Below are 22,572 nucleotides of genomic sequence, written 5' to 3'. Positions count from 1 at the left end.
AGAGACTGGCCTAAGACTGAATTAGAGATGGGTGGACAGAGGGCAGCTAACTGTGAAAGTCTAAACAAGCCAACTGCACTGGTCCAGGTGTTTTGAAACAGGAAGGCAGCGATGCTCATGGAAGGAAACACAAGAATGAATCACAGCTGAGAATAAAACTGAGTCAGGAATCTTTTAAAGCACTTAGGTGATTTCTTGAAGTTATACTCTAAATTACACAACACAGAATATTAGGTGATTCATATCCTTTAAAATAAGCCTACACTTTAATAGAAAGGAAATAAAGAATTGGGTAAGTCTCCAAGTCTATGTGACATTCTTGCTATATAATTTAACATTTTAGCACCACTCAGTGACAATTATAATGGCCTATATATATGATATTAAAGAAATATTTGATGATTAAGAGAATGTGCCTAAACAACTGCAATCTGAATCACAGATTACTTTTTCATTGCAGTACTGGAGACTGAGTCCAGAAACTTCCAGACACCAGGGCAGAACTCTACCAGGAAGATGTATGTCTAGCCTCTCCAGAGACTGAAGTAACATACTATCCATTTAGTGAGATACAAAACTATTTAGTTCCACAGTGTTTCGATTGTGTGTATGTATATACATGTCATCTCTATATAAACGATTATGTCTTTATTTGAGTAATACTATCAGAAAATCTTTTACTTACGCACATATTATTGTTATGCCCGATTGTATATGAAAGTTTTTTTTTGTTTTGTTTTGTTTTGGCTTTTCAAAACAGGGTTTCTCTGCGTAACCTTGGCTGTCCTGGACTCACTTTGTAGACCAGGCTAGCCTCAAACTCACAGAGATCCACCTGCCTCTGCCTCCCAGAATGCTGGGATAACAGGTATGCACCACTAGGCCTGGTGTATATGAAGTTCTAAGAATGAAAAATTAAATATTATTAAATTAAATATTAACAAATAAATAATAAATAAAATGCAAAGGAAACTTCTTTGCTTACAATCTTTATGAACTTTAAAAATCATATTTTGTATCATAATGATTATTCAGAGAAGCATTTATTTATTTAATTTATTCATTTATTTTTGTGCTGTTAACCTGGGCCTTTGGCACATGCTGCACCAATGAGCTACATCCTCAGGTTCTCAAGGAAGGTTCCACAGGTCTGATTCTAAACTGCCTTTTTAATTTTTATTAAGTTCCTCGGTGCTTAATTTAAAACACTCTTATTTCCAAAACAACTTCAAGGCACTTTGCTCATTTTCAAATACATTTACCAAACACTCCATAAACAACGTTAAAAATCTCAATCTGTAGTATGTTAGTTTGCAAATGGGATATGCTACAGTACAAGTCTTTGTCTGGCCCCAAAGAATCCTTTCTGGGAAGTGTTACGTATCCCTCACATGGTGCACGAGGACCTCTTTCTTCTTGCCCATTTGGGGCTACAATCTATTTTTAAAGCCAAAGTGGCTAAGTTCTCCTTCTTCCATTAGGAATCATTTTCTGTGAAAGTTTGCCTCCTGATAACTAGTTTCTGACCTTTACAAGTTAAATATGACCTGCTTGCTGGATTGGTCAATTGTCATTATATTACTGTGCTCTGATAGACTCCTTTCTAGAAGAATATGCTTCATCTATCTCTGTAGGATTAATCTGACCAAGGAAATTACCCATATTTTTCTCTACACTGACTCATGGGGACCATAATCTTTCAGATCAGAAAAAAAGTAGTTTTCAGTCACTACTTCCCAAATTTGTCTGTGCTCTGAGTCACCTGAAGACTTAAAAAAAAAAAATACAACCTTTCTAGATCTATCTCTAGCTATAATTTATTCCAAACAATATTCCTAAATGTTTTTGATGTAACTTCAGCTACTTTTAATTCAATTCTGTTTTCAATTTAGGAGTAAAGCTAAATTGAATAATAAAAATAACTTGTATTTGTTTACTTTTATAGGTTTTTAAAAATGTTTTTTGTAGCTCCAACATCTCTAAGACTTAAGCAGGACAGGTGTTGCTTAACTATAAAGTTTCTACCCTATAAATGATATTTATGACATGTCAGGGAAGTGCAGATCCTGTTGTCCCTTCATGGAACATCCAAGGCCAAGGTCCCTCATTTTAATCCTCACACTCTATGACAAAGGGGAAATAGGCAGTAATGAGAGCCTACTTAGCAAAGGCAGCTTTATGGGATATAGGGATTCTCAGATGAGGCTACTGACTCAGAAGCTAGGTACAAAGAGAAACAGAAAGCTAAGATAGAAAAGCGTTCCTCGGGGAGAAATGAGCAAAATTGTGAGGAGGATGAAGGAGAAAGAGAGAGAGACAGATAGACAGACAGACAGAGAAAGAGTAAAAGAAAATTTTAAGAACCAGAAATTAGTTTAGACGAGCTAAGTAGACATGGCAGGAAGGGAAGTGGCCAAAAGTGAGTCTGGAGTGCTGGACAGGAGCCATCAAGCAGCGTTAAAGCCTTCAGAACTTGTCTACAGACAGTAAAAAGCAGCTGGGAGATCCTGGCCATTCTGACAGGTGCCTGATATGATCTGAGTTTTCCAAGACTTTGAGTGCAAACTGGAGAGTGGTGTGAAGCAGATTAAGGCAGGGAGTGGGGAGACTGGCTTACAGACTCCTCATGAGGACTCCTCAAACCATGATCATGCCTGAACCCTGATAGTAGACATGGGAAGAGGAGTGCCCGATGGAGAAGGTTGGTGGAACCATTACTGAGATAGAGAATAATATGAGAGAAGCTGGTCGGGATGGTGCCCATTTGAGACACAGTAGAGTATAAATGATAAGAAGGCAAATAAACTCGCAAACAGTATGAGTCTGAGGCTCAAGGAGAGAGAGAAGGAGAGATAGGATTTGGACATCCTATCTTAAAGCCATTGGGTAAGCAGATGAAAGTGTGGGGGAGCCGGGGCCTAGGTAGAATAACGATGTTATTATCAGAGCTGGGATAATAGCTCAGGTCTTGTGACTCCTGCCTCGTGGTCTTGCCTAAGACCTGTAACATTTGAGAGCTCTGGCGTCTGGAGAGGACAGAACCAAGATGCATGACACAAGTGGCATACTCCTCATATGCCTGTTTTCTTGTTTTGTTTTGTTTTGTTTTTTTCTCTACAAATGGGAGGCGATAATATCAAAATCATTGTAAAATGAACTTTAAAAGCTCATCTAAAGCACTCCACTGATATGTGATATGGTAAAGAATTCATAAATGGCAGTTATTATTATCATGTTCACCAAATAGAAGGCACGAGTTTAATGTTCACCGAACAGAAGGCACAAGTTTTTTTGAAGATCATTACATATAGATTGTTAGGGACTATTGAGTTTAATATTTCAATTTAAATCTAGCCACTTTATCACACTGGATTTAATGTCTAATATTAATTTACACGAGTTATCACTTGTCTTTAAATTGTATTCATATTATTCAATATGGTACAAAAATAAAACTTGATGTGGTCAAAGGTAGCCATTTGATTTCTCTTTTGAAGTGGTTTTGCCTAAGGTTGTGGGAGACAAAAGAATCAAAACATCATGGTTAATCGAATTTACGGAAGTTTGTAAAACACACACACATCTGTTCCTCCACAAGAAGTAGAGTGTATTGGATGGAAAACTGCCAAATGCATGGCTCTCGGAATCTGTTCTGGGGAAGGAAGATCTCAGATAAAAGAATATGATGAATATGGTGTTTATCCAATACATGCACCGTGATAAATATTCTAAACATGTACTTCAATAATTCCCTCATCAGAGCAGCCTTCTTACCCCCCCAACAACAGATACTGATAATTAATCAACTGAAATGAATCTTTACAGAATAAACAAATCTGTTTTACATGAATGATGATTATGTCTCTTTCAGTCATGAAGGCTTTTCATAACTTATTCATGCCAATGATGGAATGACATCTCTCTCAGGGAATAACATCTCGGTAAGATCTCTTTTTAGAAGTTTGGGCCATTGGGAACACTTCAGCCATATCCAGCGGGTGAGGGTGTTGTAAGAAGCAAAGAGGGGTGCCATGTTGTACTTCCATTTCATCCTCAACAGGAACAGAGTGAGTCCCTCAGTTTCTGGGCACATTTGCAATCTTGCTAGCAGAGCAAGGATAGCTTCTTAACTGTGCTCATGAAAGAAGACCTGACTCAGTCCACACAGGAACAAACAGCTCCATCACAGAAGAGTCTCTGTCTAGGCTTCTCTGTACTTTATCCATTAAGCTCCGTGGCAAAGGAATGTGGGAAGAAAGTTGATAGACTATGTCAGGCCCACACAAGCCTCTATTTGGACATGAAGAAAGGACTATAAGATGAAAAATAAAATATAATGGAAACTCTTAGTTTAGTGTTTGTATTAAAGACAATTAATTCCCATGGATTCATGGGTATCTTGCCGAAGCACTGAGGGCCAGACATCTTCCTAACAAATGTCCTCTGAAGCTCCCAGATGCAGGACAGCACTAACATACAGGAGTTAGACAAACTGCCTCTTTTCCACTGTTACCCCCTGCAAATGAAGGTATCATCTTGCCCCTTAGATGCTACCCTGTGGGAATTGAGGCCTGATGCTACCCTGTGGGAATTGAGGCCTGGGGACTGAGGGTCACTTTCTGGCTATCAATGTCAGCACTGCTTTAATATTCACTGTCTTTTGTCTCCAAGGCAGGCTCCTGGCTCCTGTGAGCATCCATACCCTTGAAAGCTTGCTGGGAAGGTAAAAATCTCAGGCTTCTCACAGCTTTCAAAATCAGACTTCATCATGTATAACATTTCTCATGAATTACTCCCAAGTTTTAACGTTTTCTAGCCTCAAAATGCATCTTTGTGATTCTGTTCTTCTTTAAGTGAGATCTGGGATAGAGAGAATAGACTGACCATACATAGCCAGTAAAGATGAAATATGTTTATGAAAGTGTTGTTGATAGCCAAGTAATCAGAACAGATGTCAAAATATCTGTGAATAGTTAAAAACACTACTGTACATGTTAATGATAGAAAAAAAAATACATGCATATTTCTCTAAACTGACCTCTTCCATTGAAACAAAACAAAGCACCAGCCAAGGGCCAACTTCACTGAATTCCTTTCCATTTTTCACAATGACTAAGATGTTAAAATAATTATAGCAGGATTAAGGGAATCATAAGGTTATTTATTTTCCTCCTTTTAAAAATTTGCACGTGTGTGGGATATATGTGTGTTTGCACATATGTGTGTTGGTGCTCTTGTCCATGTGTGTGCCTGTGGAGACCAGAAGTTGACGTTAATATTGTATGTCTTCCTCCATCACTCCCCACCTGATTTTTTCAGACAGAGTCTGTCACTGGTGGATCCTGAGTTCGCCAGTTAGCTAACCTGGCTACCCAGCAAGCCCCACAGGTATCCATCTGCCCATGTCCACCCTATTCCCACTCAGCGCGGGATTACAGGTGCAGGCCCCGGGCTGCGCTATCATACAGGTGGTAGAGATTCAAACTCAGATCTCATACTTACTAGCAAGACTTTCCGCACCAGGCCATCTTCCCAGCCCCTAGTTTTCCTCTTGACTGTCTTCCGTGTTTTCAAAAATTCCTATAATCAGAAATTTAAAATTCCGTCAGGCAACAAAACAAAAACATAAAAATCTTCTCCTCGATAAATAACTTACGCTAACCTAGAAGGCTCAGTTGCAGTGTGGTCTGCTCAGTTCATCCTTTGTTTGTTTGTTTGTTTTCCCCACCTGTGAGAAAGAACAGTATGCTGGATGCTCTTCACTTCTGGTAATTCTGGGCAGTTTCTTCATATTTCAGGACTTTTTTTTTTAAGTTTGCTGGCTTCTAGTGCAATCAAGTCTAGAGTAGGACACACCAGGTGAAATGCATTCTTGACTCACTCAGAGGGCAGAGTCGGAAATTAAAAGTCTTGTACCACTTTCTGTTTGTTCTCTCTGCTTTGTGCTTTTAGTTCAAGATATGAACTCTGAGCTACTCCATCACCTCCCACCACGATCCATTCTCATCTTTCTGGAACTGTGAACCAAACTGCTTTTGGTCATGGTGTTCCATCACAGCAACAGAAAAGTAACTAATATGGTTCCTTATGGTTAGGAAGTTCACAGCTTGAGCCCAGAGGCCGCCATCATTCTAATGAGTCAATGCCTTCCCATTCCGTCTCACGCCTGAAGCTGTCTGTCTGTGTAAGCAAACATGAGAAGAGAAATTAAAATGATAGCACTTGACTCTGCCTCTTGAAAGTCAGCCTCATCAAGATTATTGGTGGAGAAACTGAGTTATAAAAAAGATGAGAGTTAGAGCAAGTTACAATCTAGCTCAATTACACCTCGGCTCAAGTGACTGCTGACAATGTGAAGAGGGTTCGTGTGTCAGGTCATTTACTAAGAGAGCGTCTCAGGATCTCCATTCCAGGAATAGGCCCTAAATCTTCCCCACCAAACCAAAGTTTGGCTCTTCAATATCATCCTCTGATAGTGAAACTAAGAAAACAAAGAATCCAAAATAATTACTCACCACTGAGCAGTCTTAAAGTGAGCAAAGCAGGGCTTCAGAGAAAAGAAAAGTTGCACCCACTGCTAAAGATGCGCAGGATAAGAAACAGAGCCTGGGAGAGGGGCTGACAGAACTCCAGGCAGAGGCCAGCAAGTGCAGAAGCCTGGGGGCTTCAGTTAGCTGGGAGTGTAGAAGCAGAGGGCACTTGGGGTAGTGGACAGGGAAAAACTTAAAAGGTGGCAAAGTGCCATGGAGATCAGGTTTATGGCAATGGCCCAGACTTTTGGATCAGCTAGGATTTGGATTCTCTTGCTTCTCCTGATGTTTAGTTTCGTTTTCACCCCATCTTTGGCTGCTTAAAGAGCTTAGTTGCATTACAAACTAAAGAGAACGAGCTGGGAGGTTGTATGCGCTGCCAGTTCCTAGCAATGGGCTCCTAATAGACTTGAGCAGCAGAAGCAAAGAATAAGTTAAGATGCTGCCAAGGCCGGTGGCCCTGAGGCTGGAGTCATTATTGTATCCACCTGACAAGTTCAGACAGGGAAAGTCTGGTTCTTCCACCTGAAAATCTAGAGCTAACGCTAACAGGCTGTTCTTAAATGCTTAAGTGCATTCATGTTCTGTGCCTTTCCTGACTACAGGTTTCCAGCATTTAATGTAAGTTTGGGCGATGGAGGTATGTAGCTCTGAGGTAGAGCAAGCGATAACATGTATGTGGCTGGAGTCACATCATCAGTGCGCACACACATACCAACTTCTAAGTTGCCCTACTTTCGTTATTTCTTTCCATCCCCAGATTTCCCAGCCTTTGAAAAGTCCCAAGGTGGCGAGCCTTAGGCATAAATGCTCTTCTTCTGGGGTGGCCAAATAGTGAAAGGTTAGGCTTGGAGGGATCTCAGAGGCTGTCTGACATCAGTGTTGTTCTAGTATCAATGTTTTCATTAATATTTTCTCCCACATGCCAAGTAATTTATATATATCCAATTCATACCTGCGAGGGCCTTACAAAATGAATACTGTTTTTCAACACCTGCTCTTCAAATCAGAGGACAGCCTTTTTCCTTACCTCGACCTCCAAGTTCCCCATGCCTCGGACCACCCTCCAACTTTATCCCATAAATCTCCCTAAGCCCTTCTCTATGGGGAAGATTTGAGGCTAGCTTTCCCATCTCCAGAGGATTGGCCACCTTGTGAATAAACTCTCTCCCTCTCTCTTTACTGCAAACAAAAACTGGTTTGGGTAAACTGTTTTACCCGGCATCTAATTAAAGCACCGTGGCACTCTTGGTAATGAGTTTCAGAAATTCTTCAGAAACACCCACTGTTCTTTGAAGACACATTTCAAACGCTGGGTGGCCACAGGGCAGGTTGCTTGCTGTGAACATCACCCACTTGCTAGTCAGGTGAGGGGCTGCCAAGAACCTGCCAGTTCTGATATGTGTCTCTGAGTGCACTGGAGGACTGGGATGATGTAAACTGGATTTGTCTTCGCACGGCCCAAAGGACCTCAGCTGACTTCATAAACATAGACTTTGTTTTGGTCCAAGACCAAGAGTATTTTGGGTCTGGATGCTTAAAACTGAGCTCAACCTTTAAGGGCTTTTGATGCTATTACCTTGAGTAATCATCTTGGCTTTACTGAGAGCATATGGGACTTTGGCTGGAGCTACTGTATACTGTACTCTAAGAAGTAGCTGGGCACATGCCTTTAATCCCAGATGAAGAGGTAGGTTGATCTTTGTGAGTTCAAGGCCAGCTTGGCCTACAGAGGGAGTTTAAGAGTAGCCAGGACCACACAGAGAGATTTTGTCTTGAAAAACCAAGAAAAAGAAAGAAAGAAAGAAAGAAAGAGAGAGAGAGAGAGAGAGAGAGAGAGAGAGAGAGAAAGAAAGAAAGAAAGAAAGAAAGAAAGAAAGAAAGAAAGAAAGAAAGAACTAGTGCTTTTGGAATGTCTGTGACATGGTGAAAACACAGCTGAATAGGGCATTTAAACAAAATCATCGATCCTCAGATTTGTCAGTGTCCTGACTCCTGAAACCTGTGAATATACTGCACAACAAGACAATAGAGGTAGCAGATAGAATTAAATCTGCCAGTTGTCACAGGCTGAGGATCCCATCCTCTGTTCCTGTCTTGATGCTCTAAGTTGATATTCAGAAGGAAACTGAACTTTGATCTTTAAAAAGGTCATTAACTTATAGTGAATTCAGATTCATTTAGGATTCATCCAACAGGACTAATGACCTTGCATTAAAAAGAACAAGACTAAGTCATAGAGGAAACACATGGGAAGAAGATGGCTTTCAGCAATCAAGAAATGAAGTTCCAGAAGAAAACAACTCTGCCAACAACTTGCTTTCAGAATCCTAAGAAAATAAATTACAGATGTTTAAAGCTACCAAATCTCTAAGTGTTTCCTTCCATTCATTCTTCCTTCCCTCTCTCCCTCTGCCCCTCCCTCTCTTCTTGTCTTCCTTCCTCCGACTGTCCTCTCTTCCTTTGTCATCCTTGACAGTGACTCATTGGATAGCCTTGCCGGGCTTGGAATTAATAATGCAGATGTAGAGCAGGTTGGCCTTGAACTCACAGAGATTGTGCCTCTTTGAGTGCTGGGTTTAAAGGCATTTAAACCACACTGCCACACCCAAGTAGCTCTCTTTGAGTTCCAGGCCAGCCAGGGATACAGAAGGAAACTAAAGAAATCAAGAAAGCCTTGTCCACAGAAAGTATAATACCACAAAATTTGTGGACTTGTTTTCAGTCACACTTTCCCAAGGTGTCTCTTGTCTCCTGACTCACTTCCTCACTCCCCTTCCTTCCTTCCTAACTCTAAAAATGCTGACATAGTTAGTTTTCTCATTTGTGTCTCTTAAGAACAGGTTATTTTTGACCTATCTTTAGCCCACTCTTAGGAAAGGCGTGTGCAACACTCCTGTGTCCCTAACTGGCCCCAGGCCCAGATATAAACAGCTGGAGCGTCTCAGTCTGCTTGTGTTTGCTTTATTCTGTCTTAAATGCAATCCACCTTGCAGCTTATAGTCACCTGGCTAAAACCTCCTGTAGCTGGTGTGCTTGGCTTTCCTTTCGACTCGATAGCCTTTCTGTCAGTGCAACCTGGCATGACGGCGATGGCGGAGGCCGTTGTTTGCTTGTTTGTTAACTGAAAGAACAAAATGAGATCATTAAAGGGCATGGTCAAAGGGCATTCACAAGGCCTAGTTGTGCTGGGAACAGTGAACTCTCAGAACTGGCCACGTCACTCCCTCTTCTGAACCTGGGCTCACGCTCACAACGTATGCCTTTCAGCTGGTGAGCTTTCCCCGAAGTTTGGGTTGGCTGCTTGCCCGGCTAGCAAGGTTGGCAAAATGTGCTATAAAACACAGGTGGTTAGGAGACCTGTGTTAGTTTCCGAAGGCTGTCAGGACAAAATACCACAAGATGTGTGGCTTCAGACTACAGAAATTTGTTCTTTCACATTTCTGGTGGATTCAAAGTCCCAAACCAAGGAACTGGTGGGGCTGTGTTTCTCAGAGGTGGGGAGAGTCCTTTCCTATTCCTTGCTAGGCAAGGGAGCCTTGCAAGGTGGTGGGTGTAGATTCTTCATGCTCTTTGGCCAATGGCTCCATCACTCTAATCTCTACTTTTATAGTATGAAATATTTACAGAGTGTTTCTGTGTCTTTGGTCTTGTTTTCAGTGTCTGGTCCTGGCTGTCAGGGACTCGATGTGTAGATTAGGCCTGCTTCTGCCAGAAAAATGTTGAGATCAAAAGCACGAACCACCATGCATAACCCTTGTCCCCGTACACAAACTCTAGTTATGTCATATTAAGGGTCTTCCCTACTCTAGTATGGCCTCATCTGAACTGATTGTATTTTCAATTTCTAAATAATGGACTAATCTATGACACTAAGGTTAGAACTCTTGTGCCCATAGTTCAACTTTGCCAGCTACTTTAAATGGTGGTGGTGGAGAAAGAGGGGACAAATGAGACAAGTTACTTACGTCACTGTGAGAACTAATTGAGAATTATTTTAAATGTAAATTAAAATAACTTAAACACGTGTTTACAATTTATTTATTTTTTACAGTATGATGTATTCAGTGGGTTGAAAGATGTCTACATCCTGGGGCCTATTGATAATATTTCTTTTTATGACAGAAAGTTCAGAAATGTGATTGAGAATTGGAGGTAGAGAGATAGAATAGATTCTCTGAGTGGTCCCTAACTGTTCAATGCAATTGAAAGTGCTCTTTCGTGTTTGTTTGTTAGAGGCAATATCTCATCATATATCCCAGATGAACTCTACATCCTTCTGTTTCCACTATCCAAGTGCTGGGTTAGATTTATAAACACGTGCCTCCTTGACCTTCTTCTTTTTAAAGTTTTTCGAGACAGGGTTTCTCTGCATAGCCTTGGACTCCATCTGTAGACCTGGCTGGCCTTGAATTTAGAGATCCGACTGCCTCCATCTCCCTGAGTGCTGGGATTACAGGCGTGCACCACCACGCCTGGATTACCTTGACCTTCTAAAATGGGATATAGGGAGGTGATAGGCAGCAAAAAGGCCGTGTTTGAGAAGCAGAGGTAGGGAGAAACGAGATGCTCACTGCTCTCAGAGATGGAGAAACCCCATGGGCCCTAGGGGAGGCAAATAATGTTGCTTTCTTGGACTTCTCTAACATGGTCTGTGTGCTGTGAATATGTACTTGTGTAGACAGACCTCCCTGGACCCCTTTTTTGGTATTACTGATCTTGGGTATCTTTTAGACACCTATACCACCCAACCATGTGCAACCGATTTATAACCCCACATATAACCCCTACATGCAATCAGTCATTAAGGCCCACTGTATCCATACACTATGTGTTCTGTTCATTCTGTGTCTTGTCTCATGCAATCTTGCTTGGATATTCTGGTAGTTTAGTCCTGACCCACCCTCCATGCATCAAACTGGTTGTCAGCCTGGTTCATGCTGTTGCCACACAGTATGTGAGACTAAGGATAAAAACTCCTCCTCATTGTCACCATGGCTGAGAAGTCCAGGATCAAGGTTCCTACAAGTTAGGGCCTTGTCTCTCTGTTTCCAAGATGGCTCCCGGAGTGCCATATATTCCAGAGCTATGGCTTCACATGGCAGAAGATGAGAGGAAATTTAACCACTACGAACCTGTTTTTTTTCCCTTTCTTTTTTTTGACATGTCCCCTTATGTTGATTAGGGTGCTCTGGAAGTCTTGGTCCACCTGCTCCTACCTTCCTGGTGCTGGGAATGTAAGGGTTTCAAGCCCTTTTTATGAAGGCCTTAATGTATGCATTAGTCCGTAGGACTTGAGTATGTTGGTGATTCTGTTTCTAACTTGTGAATCTGGGATACATTTAGGCAACAGAATGGAGACCCAACTACACTGGAATTTAGATATGCTGCTTCTGGCCTTAAAAGCCCTCAGGTGGTGTAATTCCTCTGCAGGGCAACTAATACCCTCCACAACACAGCCCCCTTCTGTCACCCAGACTCTTCCTCCAGCAGTCCCTAAGTTTAGGTTGCCTTCTTTGACCAACTCCTTGGTTTCCCCAGCAATGCTGGGTCTCCTGTCTCCCCTCATTCTGTATGGCTGGGACATCTCTTGTCATCTACCCATTGGACTGAAGTACTTAGGAGTCATTTCTGAGAGCCTTTCCAGTCTTTATTGTTCCTGCAGTGTCCCGGGAGCAAGCTATTGCCTTAGCAGGTTACATGAAAGTTAACACAAGTTGGCCTCCTCACTAGCTCTGAGGCTTTTTTGTGGTTTGTTATCTTGTTAAGGCCTTGACCACTCTTGTCCTAGAATGCAGACGTGTTGTTTTCTCTACTATATTCAAGAGTTTATCAAATTAGATCTACAAAGTGGGCTGGCTAGTTGTTTATTATCTTCTGTTAGCCAACTCTTTTTGGATTCATGATGGCATTGCAGTGGGGTCCATCTTGAAGCAAAACCTAAGATGAACCCAGCAAGAACTTGTCCCAACACGTGAGACAGTCTGTGTGTCAACTTTCAGGCGTTGTGTGCTAACCACTTTACTTGGCTCTCTCTTGGCCCAGGCCCAAGGAGCAGCTTCCTTCCCAAGGTCGAGTGACCTGCTCTTCTTCATGGCCCCGGGGTATCCACCACAGTGGCTGCTAAAACCGGACAGCACGGCTAGAGTCACGTGTCCTGGTCCCTCTGCAGCTCCCAGATCAGGGCTCTCCCCGGTACAGGGCAGAGGCCTTCGGATCACGCGCGCCCGGGAGGCCCTGGTCGGCCCAGCCAATGGGCTGGCGGCGCCCGCATGACCCGCGCTGGGAGGGCGTGGGGAGGCAGGCCAGGCGCGCACGCCGCCGGTCCGAATCGCCACCCCCACTCCTGCCGGGACGGGAAGTGAGTCGCCGGGGTCCCCAGTACAAGACAGCCGAAGAGCACGTCCCACAGGCCCCCCAAACCCCGGCGGAAGAATGGCGGCCGCCAAGGTAAGCGCGGCGGGCAGGGGCGATCTGGTGCCCAGAGGGGTGCAGTAGGGGGTGGGAGTGGATGTGGGGCTCCACCTTGCAGCGGCCGGAGGCCACAGCGGACCGCACTCGTGGCCGCGTAGGTACCGCGGCCGGATCGTGCTGCAGAAACTTTGCCAGCCGGGACACTCCCACTTGGCCCGGCCAGGAGCGGTGTCCCGCGGGACAGCCCGCGCCAACAAGGAGGAACGCGCGCGGATGGGGCCAGGTAGCCTGGGGCAGGGAAGAGTCCAGGGTCACACAAACCCTTCTGCCCCTTCGGGGTGCTCTTCCTTCTGAACAGGCTGTTGTTGACCTGGGTTTCTCCTTCCAGGGGCCCCAACTGGGGCTGAAGCCTGATCCTATTACGTTTCGAGGGTTCCGCCCTCCCGCGGGTAGGGAAGTCACCTTGACTTCCGTTTTGGAAACTGCTTGGGAGACTTGGCCTGCGCGTGTGCGTAGCCATCCCGGGACCCTTCCCTTCCCCCATCTCCCATCTCCCAACCCTTCCCTTCCCTCTCTCCATCTGACAACACTTACAAGTCAGCCTCCGAGCCTTGGAGAGGCTTCTTTTTGGAAATGACAAAACAGATTGTCCTAGGAGCTTGTCACTCCTGTGAAGTTCTACTTAAAAGGAATTCTGTGTAATGTGAATCGTTCACGAACCCAGAAAGAAGGCAGCTCTCAGAGACTGACCTTTCCTCTTTCACCGGTTCCTCAAACCTGCACACCATTTCAGCCTCTCTGGACTGCATTTCAACTTTTCTGGCAGAATACCATATTCAGTCCCAATCACTCGAATCATTGGAATTTATTGCTTTTAATTTTAAGTTCACGAAGGCAGCCCTTTAATCAAGCCTATACAACTTCTTAGATCATTTTAAGTGCAGTGAACTTAAATATACCCAACATTTCAAACATTTGTCCTTAATCAAAACTCTGTGATAACCCTCGAGAGGAAAACATGGCCAACACATCATATTCTTATTTATTCAAGCAAACTAATCACATTTGCAATGGAAATTGTAAGCAGACAAATATATTTAAATGCTGTTCTGAGACTAGAGTCTCTGCTGGCTCCCCAAAATCCGCAAGTTTCTTGTTCCTAGACCGAGGGCCTTAAGTGGCCTTTCTCTGTAACTACTTAGAGCTTAACCCTCGGTCACGTGTATTGCATGTAGTCATACCTGTGTTTGTGAATGAGCCCTTTTATTTTGGAAGCTACACTAGCTCTTTCAAGCCACCAGCCCTTTTCTTTGCCTTAACTTTGCACAGTATTAGAATCCTGACATTGCCGTAAATCGTTCCCTGCGGTAAATGCCCACTCTTCATTTATAGGTCTACTGAGAAATTAAGTGGTGTTACTTGATTTGAAGATAAAATAACGGTGGGCACTAAATTGAGGCATATGCCTAGAAGTGGAACGGAGGACTTGGTAAACATGAAGTAATAAGCAGCAAAGCAGCCTCAACTTTTTTGTTGCGTTTTTCTTAAGTCACATCCTATCAGGGACAGTTGGTTTTTATCCAAATTACAAGAGACAGGGAAAGCGAAACATTCCTTGCACCTTTACTGTTTGGAAACCTGTGTTCTTATTTAGTTCCCGAAAGTCACCTCTTTTCAATTCTGATGGCTGATGTATATAGACATGCTATTCTCATCCAATAGGCCATCACAAAACCTACTGTGAACGGATGGGAAAGCCAGGATAAAAAGAAATTAAGGTGAAGCTGGGCTGTGTGGTGCATACCTTTAGTCTCAGTATGTGGGAGGCAGATGCCAGCCTGGTCTACAGAGTCAGTTCTGGGACAGTCAGGGCTGTTAAACCGAGAAACCTTGTCTTGAAAAACAACAACAAAACAAGACAAAAAAAAAAAAAAAAAAACAGAGAGAGAGAGAAAGTAAGATGAACTTAGGTTAATGGAAATCAAGTGATGATGGCAGATAACTGTATTTTCTAGGTGCTAAGGCATAGATTTACTGCTTGGAGGAAGTTCATCTTTTCATCTTCCACCATTCTCTGGGCAGTTTGTCTCCAGTCTTTTTTCTTTACAATAGAGCCTTGGCTGATCTGTGGTTTGCTGCGTGCATTTAGGGTGGCCTTGAATTCATGGAGATGTTTATGATGTATCTGAACTGCATTCAAAAACTACTGAGGACCACAAACACGCATCTGTGGATTCCATCAGGCCGTTTCTTGTATGTCTCTTATTGTAGATCAGGGACCAGGGACATTATAGTCGTAGTCTTCAGAAGTCCCAGACGAAGCTGTTGTGGGTCCAGATTCATCCAAGAATGACTGTCAACCCATTGAGTTGCATTTAGGCATTGTGTTTATTGATAGTTTCTTCCAGAATCTGGTTAGTTCTGGGCAATCCTGAGTTAAAGGCTGTGCTCCTTGCTTTTTCCTTGGAGTGTAATAAGCCATTTTGGCACTTAGCTGAAAGTAGACTGGAAAAATCTCACCTAGGGATACAATTGACATTCCTGTAAAGAACTGAGGAGCCCATGAAAGAGAAAATCCCATTCCCAATGGAATATTACAAAATTGGCTCTGTGAGCTTGGGAACTCAACAGTTGAGAGAGGATTCCAGGCTTATTACTCCTTTTGTTATAGTGAACCATTGGAGTGTTTAAGTAGATTGACTGGAAAGGTGTAGCCAGAGCCTCATCTCAGCCTGATTTCTGGATCTTTGTAGTTATTCAAATGTAATCATTTGTTTCTTTTGTATCTCTATCTTTTGACTTTTCCCATCAAATCACTACTCAACAGTGAAAGATTTGTTTTTTTTTTCATGAAATAATGATCTGAAACTGGAATTGTTTTTAAGGTTAGATCAGTAGCTTCTTTGGCTGTGGTTAAGTTTATGCCTTAAGTATGATAGAACCAAACTACTTGAAGCAGAAAAGTTAGAGAATGCCCACTTAAGTTCAGCCGTAAGACTTGAGAGATTTTCAGTGTGAACCCAGACATTTACTACATTGCTGGGCTTAAATCAGCCTAGAATTAAAAAGAATTTGATGATAAAATGAAAGCATAAATTAAAAAAAAAGAACTCTGGAGGACTAGTGTTTATGTCACAGATGTTTCCCCTGTCTTTGGGTGTGTTTGCTGTGACCATTGATTCATCTGGGATTACATACTGTGCTCTGTCCAGTATTGCAAATGAGGCTAGCCCCAGTGCAAATACCATCTGGCCCTTGGCCTCCAAAAAATTACCCCACTCCACCCCCCAAAAAAAACTAATTAGAGACCCCAGAGAAGGAACCCCTTTCTGCTGATCTCAGGGAAGCCACCCCAGAAATGTGGCTATGTCCCAGAAGGAATAAACAGCAAAAGGAAAGATTCGCCCCAGTGTCAGGAACAGCAAATCCAGAAGCTGGATGGGAACACATCCTGGAAGTAGCATGCACTTAAAACATAATGGCTAACCCAAAGGTTAATAACCCAAATCCCATCTCAAATGCTTTTCAGTTTTAACCCAGTTAATGAGTCTGTCTTCTAACTTAGATATTAGTACTGCCGTCCCTGCAATAAAGGAGACTCAGAAACTCCAAACGTGGTGGGAGAGGCCTAAGGCCTACTGATTAGGAAGTGCTAAATTCCAGCGCTGCCTTGCTGCTTCCGGAGTGTCATCTTGCCCTGTCTGCCGTACTGACTATGGTGTAGCATGTGGCAAGTCAGGCTTCGGGGGAAAGTGTGACCAAGGACATAGGAGAAGTTAGGCTCCTCCCTGGAAACCAGACTTTTAATTAAGGATTGTTTACAGTGTGCTTCCTCTGTGCTGGGCACCTTCCTAAGGGCTTTACAAGTGGTAGCTTAATTGTCCCAACACAAAGAAAAAAATAGGTTTGGGAATTCTTTAGTTTTTTTTTTTTTTTTTTTTTTTACTCAGTGATCTAGCCTGGATTTTAATCCTGCTAGTCAAACTGCTGCAAGGTCTTTGGTAACACAGTAGTAAAGCAGACTGATTTTTGTGCTAAGAAGGAAAGAGAGGGGGTTGTTTGAAACCTGGTGTCAGGTAGGCGAGGTTGACCTTGAACTCTATGCAGATGAGGATGGCCTTGAACTGATCATCCCTCCCCCTCCCAAGTGCCCTGATTACAAGCCTTAGTCACCATCCTGCATAAAGAGACAGAAGAGAGCAAGTTCTTACGATTCCTTTAATGTTTGGCGTTTTAGAGTTTGTGACAGCCTTAGGGATGGATGGACCTGGGGATTTATGAAGTGTAAGGTCTTTGTTGTTCCTGTCCTCAGTCCTACTTTCTACCAGTTGAAGGGATGAAGTCCCGGGAAAATTTGCAGTTGATCCCAGTTCCCTTCAAATCCTTTGTTCTCCAGCTGCGGCTCCCAGGCACTGGAATCATCTGGACAGCTCTGAGAGGTGCTCATACAGGGACTTCCACCCCATTTCAGGACCAAGTTGACGTCTGGTGTGGCTGCCAGCCAGGACTCCAGCCATCTGCCTGTGATTCAGTCCTGGCTTTGTGGGGACAAGGCAGGGGAGCGGTCAGAAACCTAGTGTATGTAAGGGGGAGGGAGTGGTGTTCTAACTCAAAGGAGGGTCGGGTAGGGTTCCCTTCTTTTTTTTTTTTTTTTTCAGAAATTTCAGCCTTGCTCGTGTTTCCTTGCTGCTTAGGTATCAACGTCCAAGTTTTATAATTATCTGAGAATTTAGATTTTTAGCACCCGAAGCGTCTGGAAGCTCCTTTGGATTCTACTGTCGTGTGTCAGTGGTTTTCTGTGGTCAGAGGAGGTGCCCGCGGTGGATACACTGTAGCGTGCATCTTCAAGCCCTTTCCTTCATCCTGCTTTGGTACTTGGGGATTCTGGTGCTGCCTCAGTTAGGGCTTGCAGCTTTACAGGCGTGGGTCCACAGAGAGAGAGGGCTGGAGGGGAGGTGTCTTAGTTAGGGTTTCTAAAACACTGTGACCTAAAAGCAGGTTGGGGAGAAAAGTGTTTATTTGGCTTATACTTCACCACTGAAGGAAGTGAGGACAGGAACTCAATCAGGGCAGGAACCTGGAGGCAGGAGCTGATGCAGAGGCCATGGAGGGGTGCTGCTTCCTGGCTTGCTTCACCTGGCTTACTCAGCCTGCTTTCTTATAGAACCCAGTACCCCACACCAGGCATGGCCCCACCCACCATGGGCTGGGCCCTCCTACAGTGATCAATAATTGGGAAAATGCCGAGTTGGATCACGTGGAGGCATTTCCTCAACTGAGTCGCCTTCCTGTCTGATAACTCTAGCTTGTGTCAAGTTGACACCCCAAACCGGCCAGGATAGTAGGTGAGGAAGACAATATATAGTGTAAGAAAAGCAGGTTGCTCGGTTTTGAACATTGAGTTCTTTTAGAAGATGTCAGAGGGACATTGACTTCTTTTCCCAGGGCCAGCTCTTGGGCCTTTTGCCCTGTGTCCAGCTTCTGCCACACTGAACCATTCCTTCTTTATCTCCCACTATCTGTGAGAGTCAGGCCTGCTGAACTGTGCGTTCTTCCACTCCCTGCTTGCCTTTTGCTGTATCCTAAGCACCGCTGCTTTGTGTATCTTTGGTTTTATGGTGGGCCTTAGACTCTGGCATGCTGGTGCTGTGAGGTTTTTTTTCTGTGTGGGGAGGAGAATGGGCCTGTTGAAGTCAAGCAGTCCCTAATCACAACCTAGCAAACCTGCCCTTAGGTCTGGTCTATCTGGACTTCTCAAAACTGTGAGTCCAGCCAACCCATTTAAGTGTTTGCTTTAAGCACAGAATTCTGCTGAGTCGGTGATTCCCAAGGTATTCGTGGAGCTTGGTCTGTGCTTCAGCTTGTTGGTCTGAATCGTGTAATCACATTTAGAGTTTCCCTTTCCTCTGGAAAAATGTCGTTGCATGAGTGAAGAGAAAAGCTAGATTGTTCCTTCGTGACTTTTGGTGTTGACAACATAGTTCTCTTGGCAGTATTGAGATTTCTTCACAATCAGCCACAGTAAAACTACTCTACTTGATGATTTTTGTTAGGCTGGTCCCTTTGTCTTGATTTCCTTCTACCTGTGGTTACAGTTTGCACATGGTATCCATGAACGCTGTTGACGGGAGAGTCAGATATTTCATGATACACTTGCTGTTCATGCTAAGGTAGCTCTTCTGTAAGAGCTGTGTGGTACCATTGGTAAGGAGGTTGAGCACATGGGTGCATGTTCAGGAGTTATCAGCATTAGACATGATTTGTCATGGAGCCACGAAGGACTGACTAGGCTCTGAGTTTTGGCTTTACTTTCCTAGGCAGGAAGAGGCTACCAGGGCCCTTCCCCCACAATCAATTCAGTGACTAGAAAGTTGGAGAACCTGGTTTCTAGCCCACTAATGGTACTAGAATGTGGACATCGGTCTCTCTGGGTGCTCCATATCACTGAATGGAAAGTAGAGGACCATTCATGACTGGGCCGATCCCACGACATTTGAGAGCACTTTGGGAATCATGATGTTCCATAGAAATATCAAAAGATGTCTCTTGGAGCCTGTGGGACATTCAAAGGGCAAACAATGGGACGCGAACCGGAACCACACAGGGGCTCTTTTGAAACCCAGATTGCATTCAACGTGGGAGGCTGAAACATGGGTGCTTTAGTGGTGTGGGCACACAGTGTACCCGGGGAGCCTTGCTACTGAGATTCTTGTCATGTCCGTCCAGAGAACACTCATATAGGTTTCCTCAGATGCGTTTCCTTGGGTGCTTTTCCCAGGCCTGTTGCTCCAGCCTCTGCATTTTACTCAGATTCCCAGGAAAACCTGTGAATCTGGAGCGCTCGTTACCATGTAATTAAAGGTCTTTCATTAATAAGGATGCAACAAGTTTGGATTCCTTGTAAGTTAGTCCAACCTTTTGCAGAATTAAATACGTAGTGTCAAAGTCATGGATACATTTTAGGGCCTTTGCTTTGGGTATCTTTTGGGCCCCAGGTGTTATCTGGTAGCTCATCTGTTCGTGATTGTTTAAGTCCCCCGTAAATATATACATTTAAAAAGGAGTTGTGCTTTCCTCCCATGTCTTTGCTTCTCTCCTGTCTGTTGATTTTTGCTGTTCTCTCCAGTGCTCCCTGGTGATTTCAGCCCCAGCTCTGTTTTCACTGCTGTGAGATCCTGTTACCCTCCTGTGATCTTGTCTCACCGATGTGAACTTCTTGCCATCAGCATTTGCGAAGAGCTTTCAGGCTTGATCTCTCTCCTCTCATCCTCCCTCCTCCTTTGCAGGCTTCTCTGTAGATTCCCTGAATTCTGTGGGAGGTTGGGGTCTCCAGGGCTCTGTCTCTTCCCTTCCAGGGCTGTCACCTGTCGTTGGAGGAGTGGGACCCCTCCCGTGGTTCTGAGTTCCAGCCGGTACGATCAGATGTTTGCTGGAAAACTCAATTTGGGCATCTCAGAGTTTGTTTCCCTAGAAGAACTTATCTAGTTCCCCAAGAAACTCCTTTTCCTAAGGTCAGACCTTTAGACAAAAGCAATCATTTTATCAGGGGCTTGAAGAAAGTTCCTATTTGCTCAAAAAAAAAAATTAAAAAAGTGAGTCGTTCTTCTTATCTCTGGCTAGAGCAACGCTTGGCTCTCCATTAACATATGACTGCGGTGCCTATTAACTTGTCAGAGTCAACGCTGCCTTTCTCCCATCCCCCCTTTAACCCTGGAAATCTTTCCCAGTTGCTCCTCCTTGCTTTCCCGGGAGAGACAACCTTGGCAGTTTGGAATAAACTTTTAAACTTTTCCCTTTTCACCCACGGAGCAGCAATTTTGGTTTCTTTACTGAGCCCATTTTCACTCAGAACTGAGTATATATCTTCTTGGTGTTTCTTACTTTCTGCCTGCATCTTGATTCCTGTGGGCAGGCAGGACTGGCTATCCGAGGGCATCTGGATGTGTGGAAAATGGTGTGTCAGTCAAACCCATCTGGAACTCTTTGTCCTATTCCTTCCATTTAAATCCAGGTCTTAATTACTTCTTAGTTACACGGTCACCGTGGCTTCCACACCGATCTCCTTATCTTTGGCTTCTTTTTCTTTCCGTTCCTCCCATATCTCCCAAAGCAATCCCCAGACACTGGCTTGTGTTGCTTGGGTGGCAGCCATGTTGTATTTACAGGCACGGCACTTAACAGTTTTTAAAACTGTTAAAATGTGTAGTTGACACCCACTGTTTGCCAGCCCTGTTTGAAGTGCTGTTTGTTTGGTTTCTTTTGGGGGGGTGGTGGTGGCTGTAGTGTGTGGTGGAGGAGGTACTTGGATTGGTTTATATTCAAGATGACCTTAGGGAGTAAGGGAACCGGTATTTGATCTTTCTGTTCATGTCTGGAAAAGCAGGGGATGTCATTTGGCAGGTCAGAAAGTTGAGGCCCAGAAAGGTTATGCTGACATGATGTCTATGCTATCCTCATTATAACACCACAGCTAGGTGCTTCCTTAAGCACTATGTATCAACATAGTCTCCACAATAGGCATAGGTTGTGCTGTTGTTATCTCTATTATCCAGATGGAGAAACTCCTCTGGTTCAGAATAGTTAAGTATCCTACCGTGAAGAGATTATCCTCTCGGGTCACACCGCTGGTAAATAGCTGAGTCATGGTTTGAGCGTGGGCAGCCTGACTCTAAGAGCCTGTATGCATAATTATTGTTTAATGTAACTCTCTTAATGTACTTCGATGCTGTGTGGCTGCCGTTGCTTATAGCATAACATTTAAGTTGTTGGGAAGCTAAATCCTCCTTAGGATTAGCTGTGTTTTTCAGAGATGGGGATGGAACCTAGGATAGTATAAGTGGGTTCACCATTGTCTAGCAACATGCCTGTCTGGGCTAAGCACCCACTCACCCGTCCACCCACCCAGTCCATTTGTTGGTCCATCCATCCACCCATCTGTCTATCTTTATTTTGAGTCAGGTCCCTTTACACAACCCTGGCTGTCCTGGAGCTCATTATATAGAACAGTCTGGCCTCTAGGTTTCAGAGATCACCTCCCTTGAATCAGCCTCTGTCACCACACCTGGCCAGAGCTGTATTTTTGTGGTTGGTTTCTTTTGATTGCTCATCATAGTTTATATCTGGCCTTTAGTTTATACTCTTTAAAGTTTTGTCAGTCTATAGGTTATCCCATCTTTTTTGTTTGTTTGAAGTTTATTTCATGGGGGAAGTTTGAAGGTTTTTTTTTGTTGTTGTTGTTTGTTTGTTTGTTTGTTTTTCTTGAGACAGGGTTTCTCTGTGTAGCCTTGGCTGTCCTGGAACTCTCTTTGTAGACCAGGTTGGCACTCATAGAGATCCACCTGCCTCTGCTTCCCTAGTACTGGGATTAAAGGCGTGCCCCACTATACCCAGGAGTTTTATTGTTTCTCCTGCACTTTCCCTTTTTATGCTTCTTATTTTGGGTGTTTCTGAAGGTGATAGTTGTAAAAACTTGATCAAATTAGGGTCATGATTTTAGTTTTGGTTACCATTTTGGATGGTAGTAGGTGCTCCCATCGAGCACTGGCATTCACTTGGCATATGACTCTTGGTTTGTTCGGAGGTTATGTTTGATGAGTGGGTTCAGATGTTGGCATCCAGGTTTACCAGC

The 22,572-nt window shown here is 43.7% G+C and overlaps 1 protein-coding gene and 1 long non-coding RNA gene across 3 annotated transcripts in view; one reads left to right on the top strand and one right to left on the bottom strand.

The window, feature by feature from the left end:
• Positions 1-3,470: 3,470 nt before the first annotated feature.
• LOC132649737 (uncharacterized) lies at positions 3,471-6,118 on the bottom strand. The gene is made up of 3 exons (XR_009588253.1): positions 5,663-6,118; positions 5,503-5,580; positions 3,471-4,312 (listed from the first exon to the last, which is right to left on the bottom strand). It is a non-coding gene; the product is annotated as an uncharacterized LOC132649737 (long non-coding RNA).
• A 6,666-nt stretch (positions 6,119-12,784) lies between these two features.
• Positions 12,785-22,572, top strand: part of Slc25a13 (solute carrier family 25 member 13) — a 166,127-nt gene continuing 156,339 nt past the window's right edge. The window contains exon 1 of one of the 2 annotated variants that reach the window (XM_021638287.2): positions 12,785-12,980. In XM_021638287.2, coding sequence (XP_021493962.1) covers positions 12,966-12,980 — 15 coding nt within the window. In that variant the 5' untranslated portion in view covers positions 12,785-12,965. The remainder of the gene's footprint in view (positions 12,981-22,572) is intronic. The other variant, XM_021638288.2, reaches the window with a different exon arrangement.

The sequence above is a fragment of the Meriones unguiculatus genome, chromosome 21, assembly GCF_030254825.1.
Source record: "Meriones unguiculatus strain TT.TT164.6M chromosome 21, Bangor_MerUng_6.1, whole genome shotgun sequence".
NCBI lineage: Eukaryota > Metazoa > Chordata > Mammalia > Rodentia > Muridae > Meriones > Meriones unguiculatus.
This window is presented reverse-complemented; position numbering and strand designations above follow the sequence as displayed.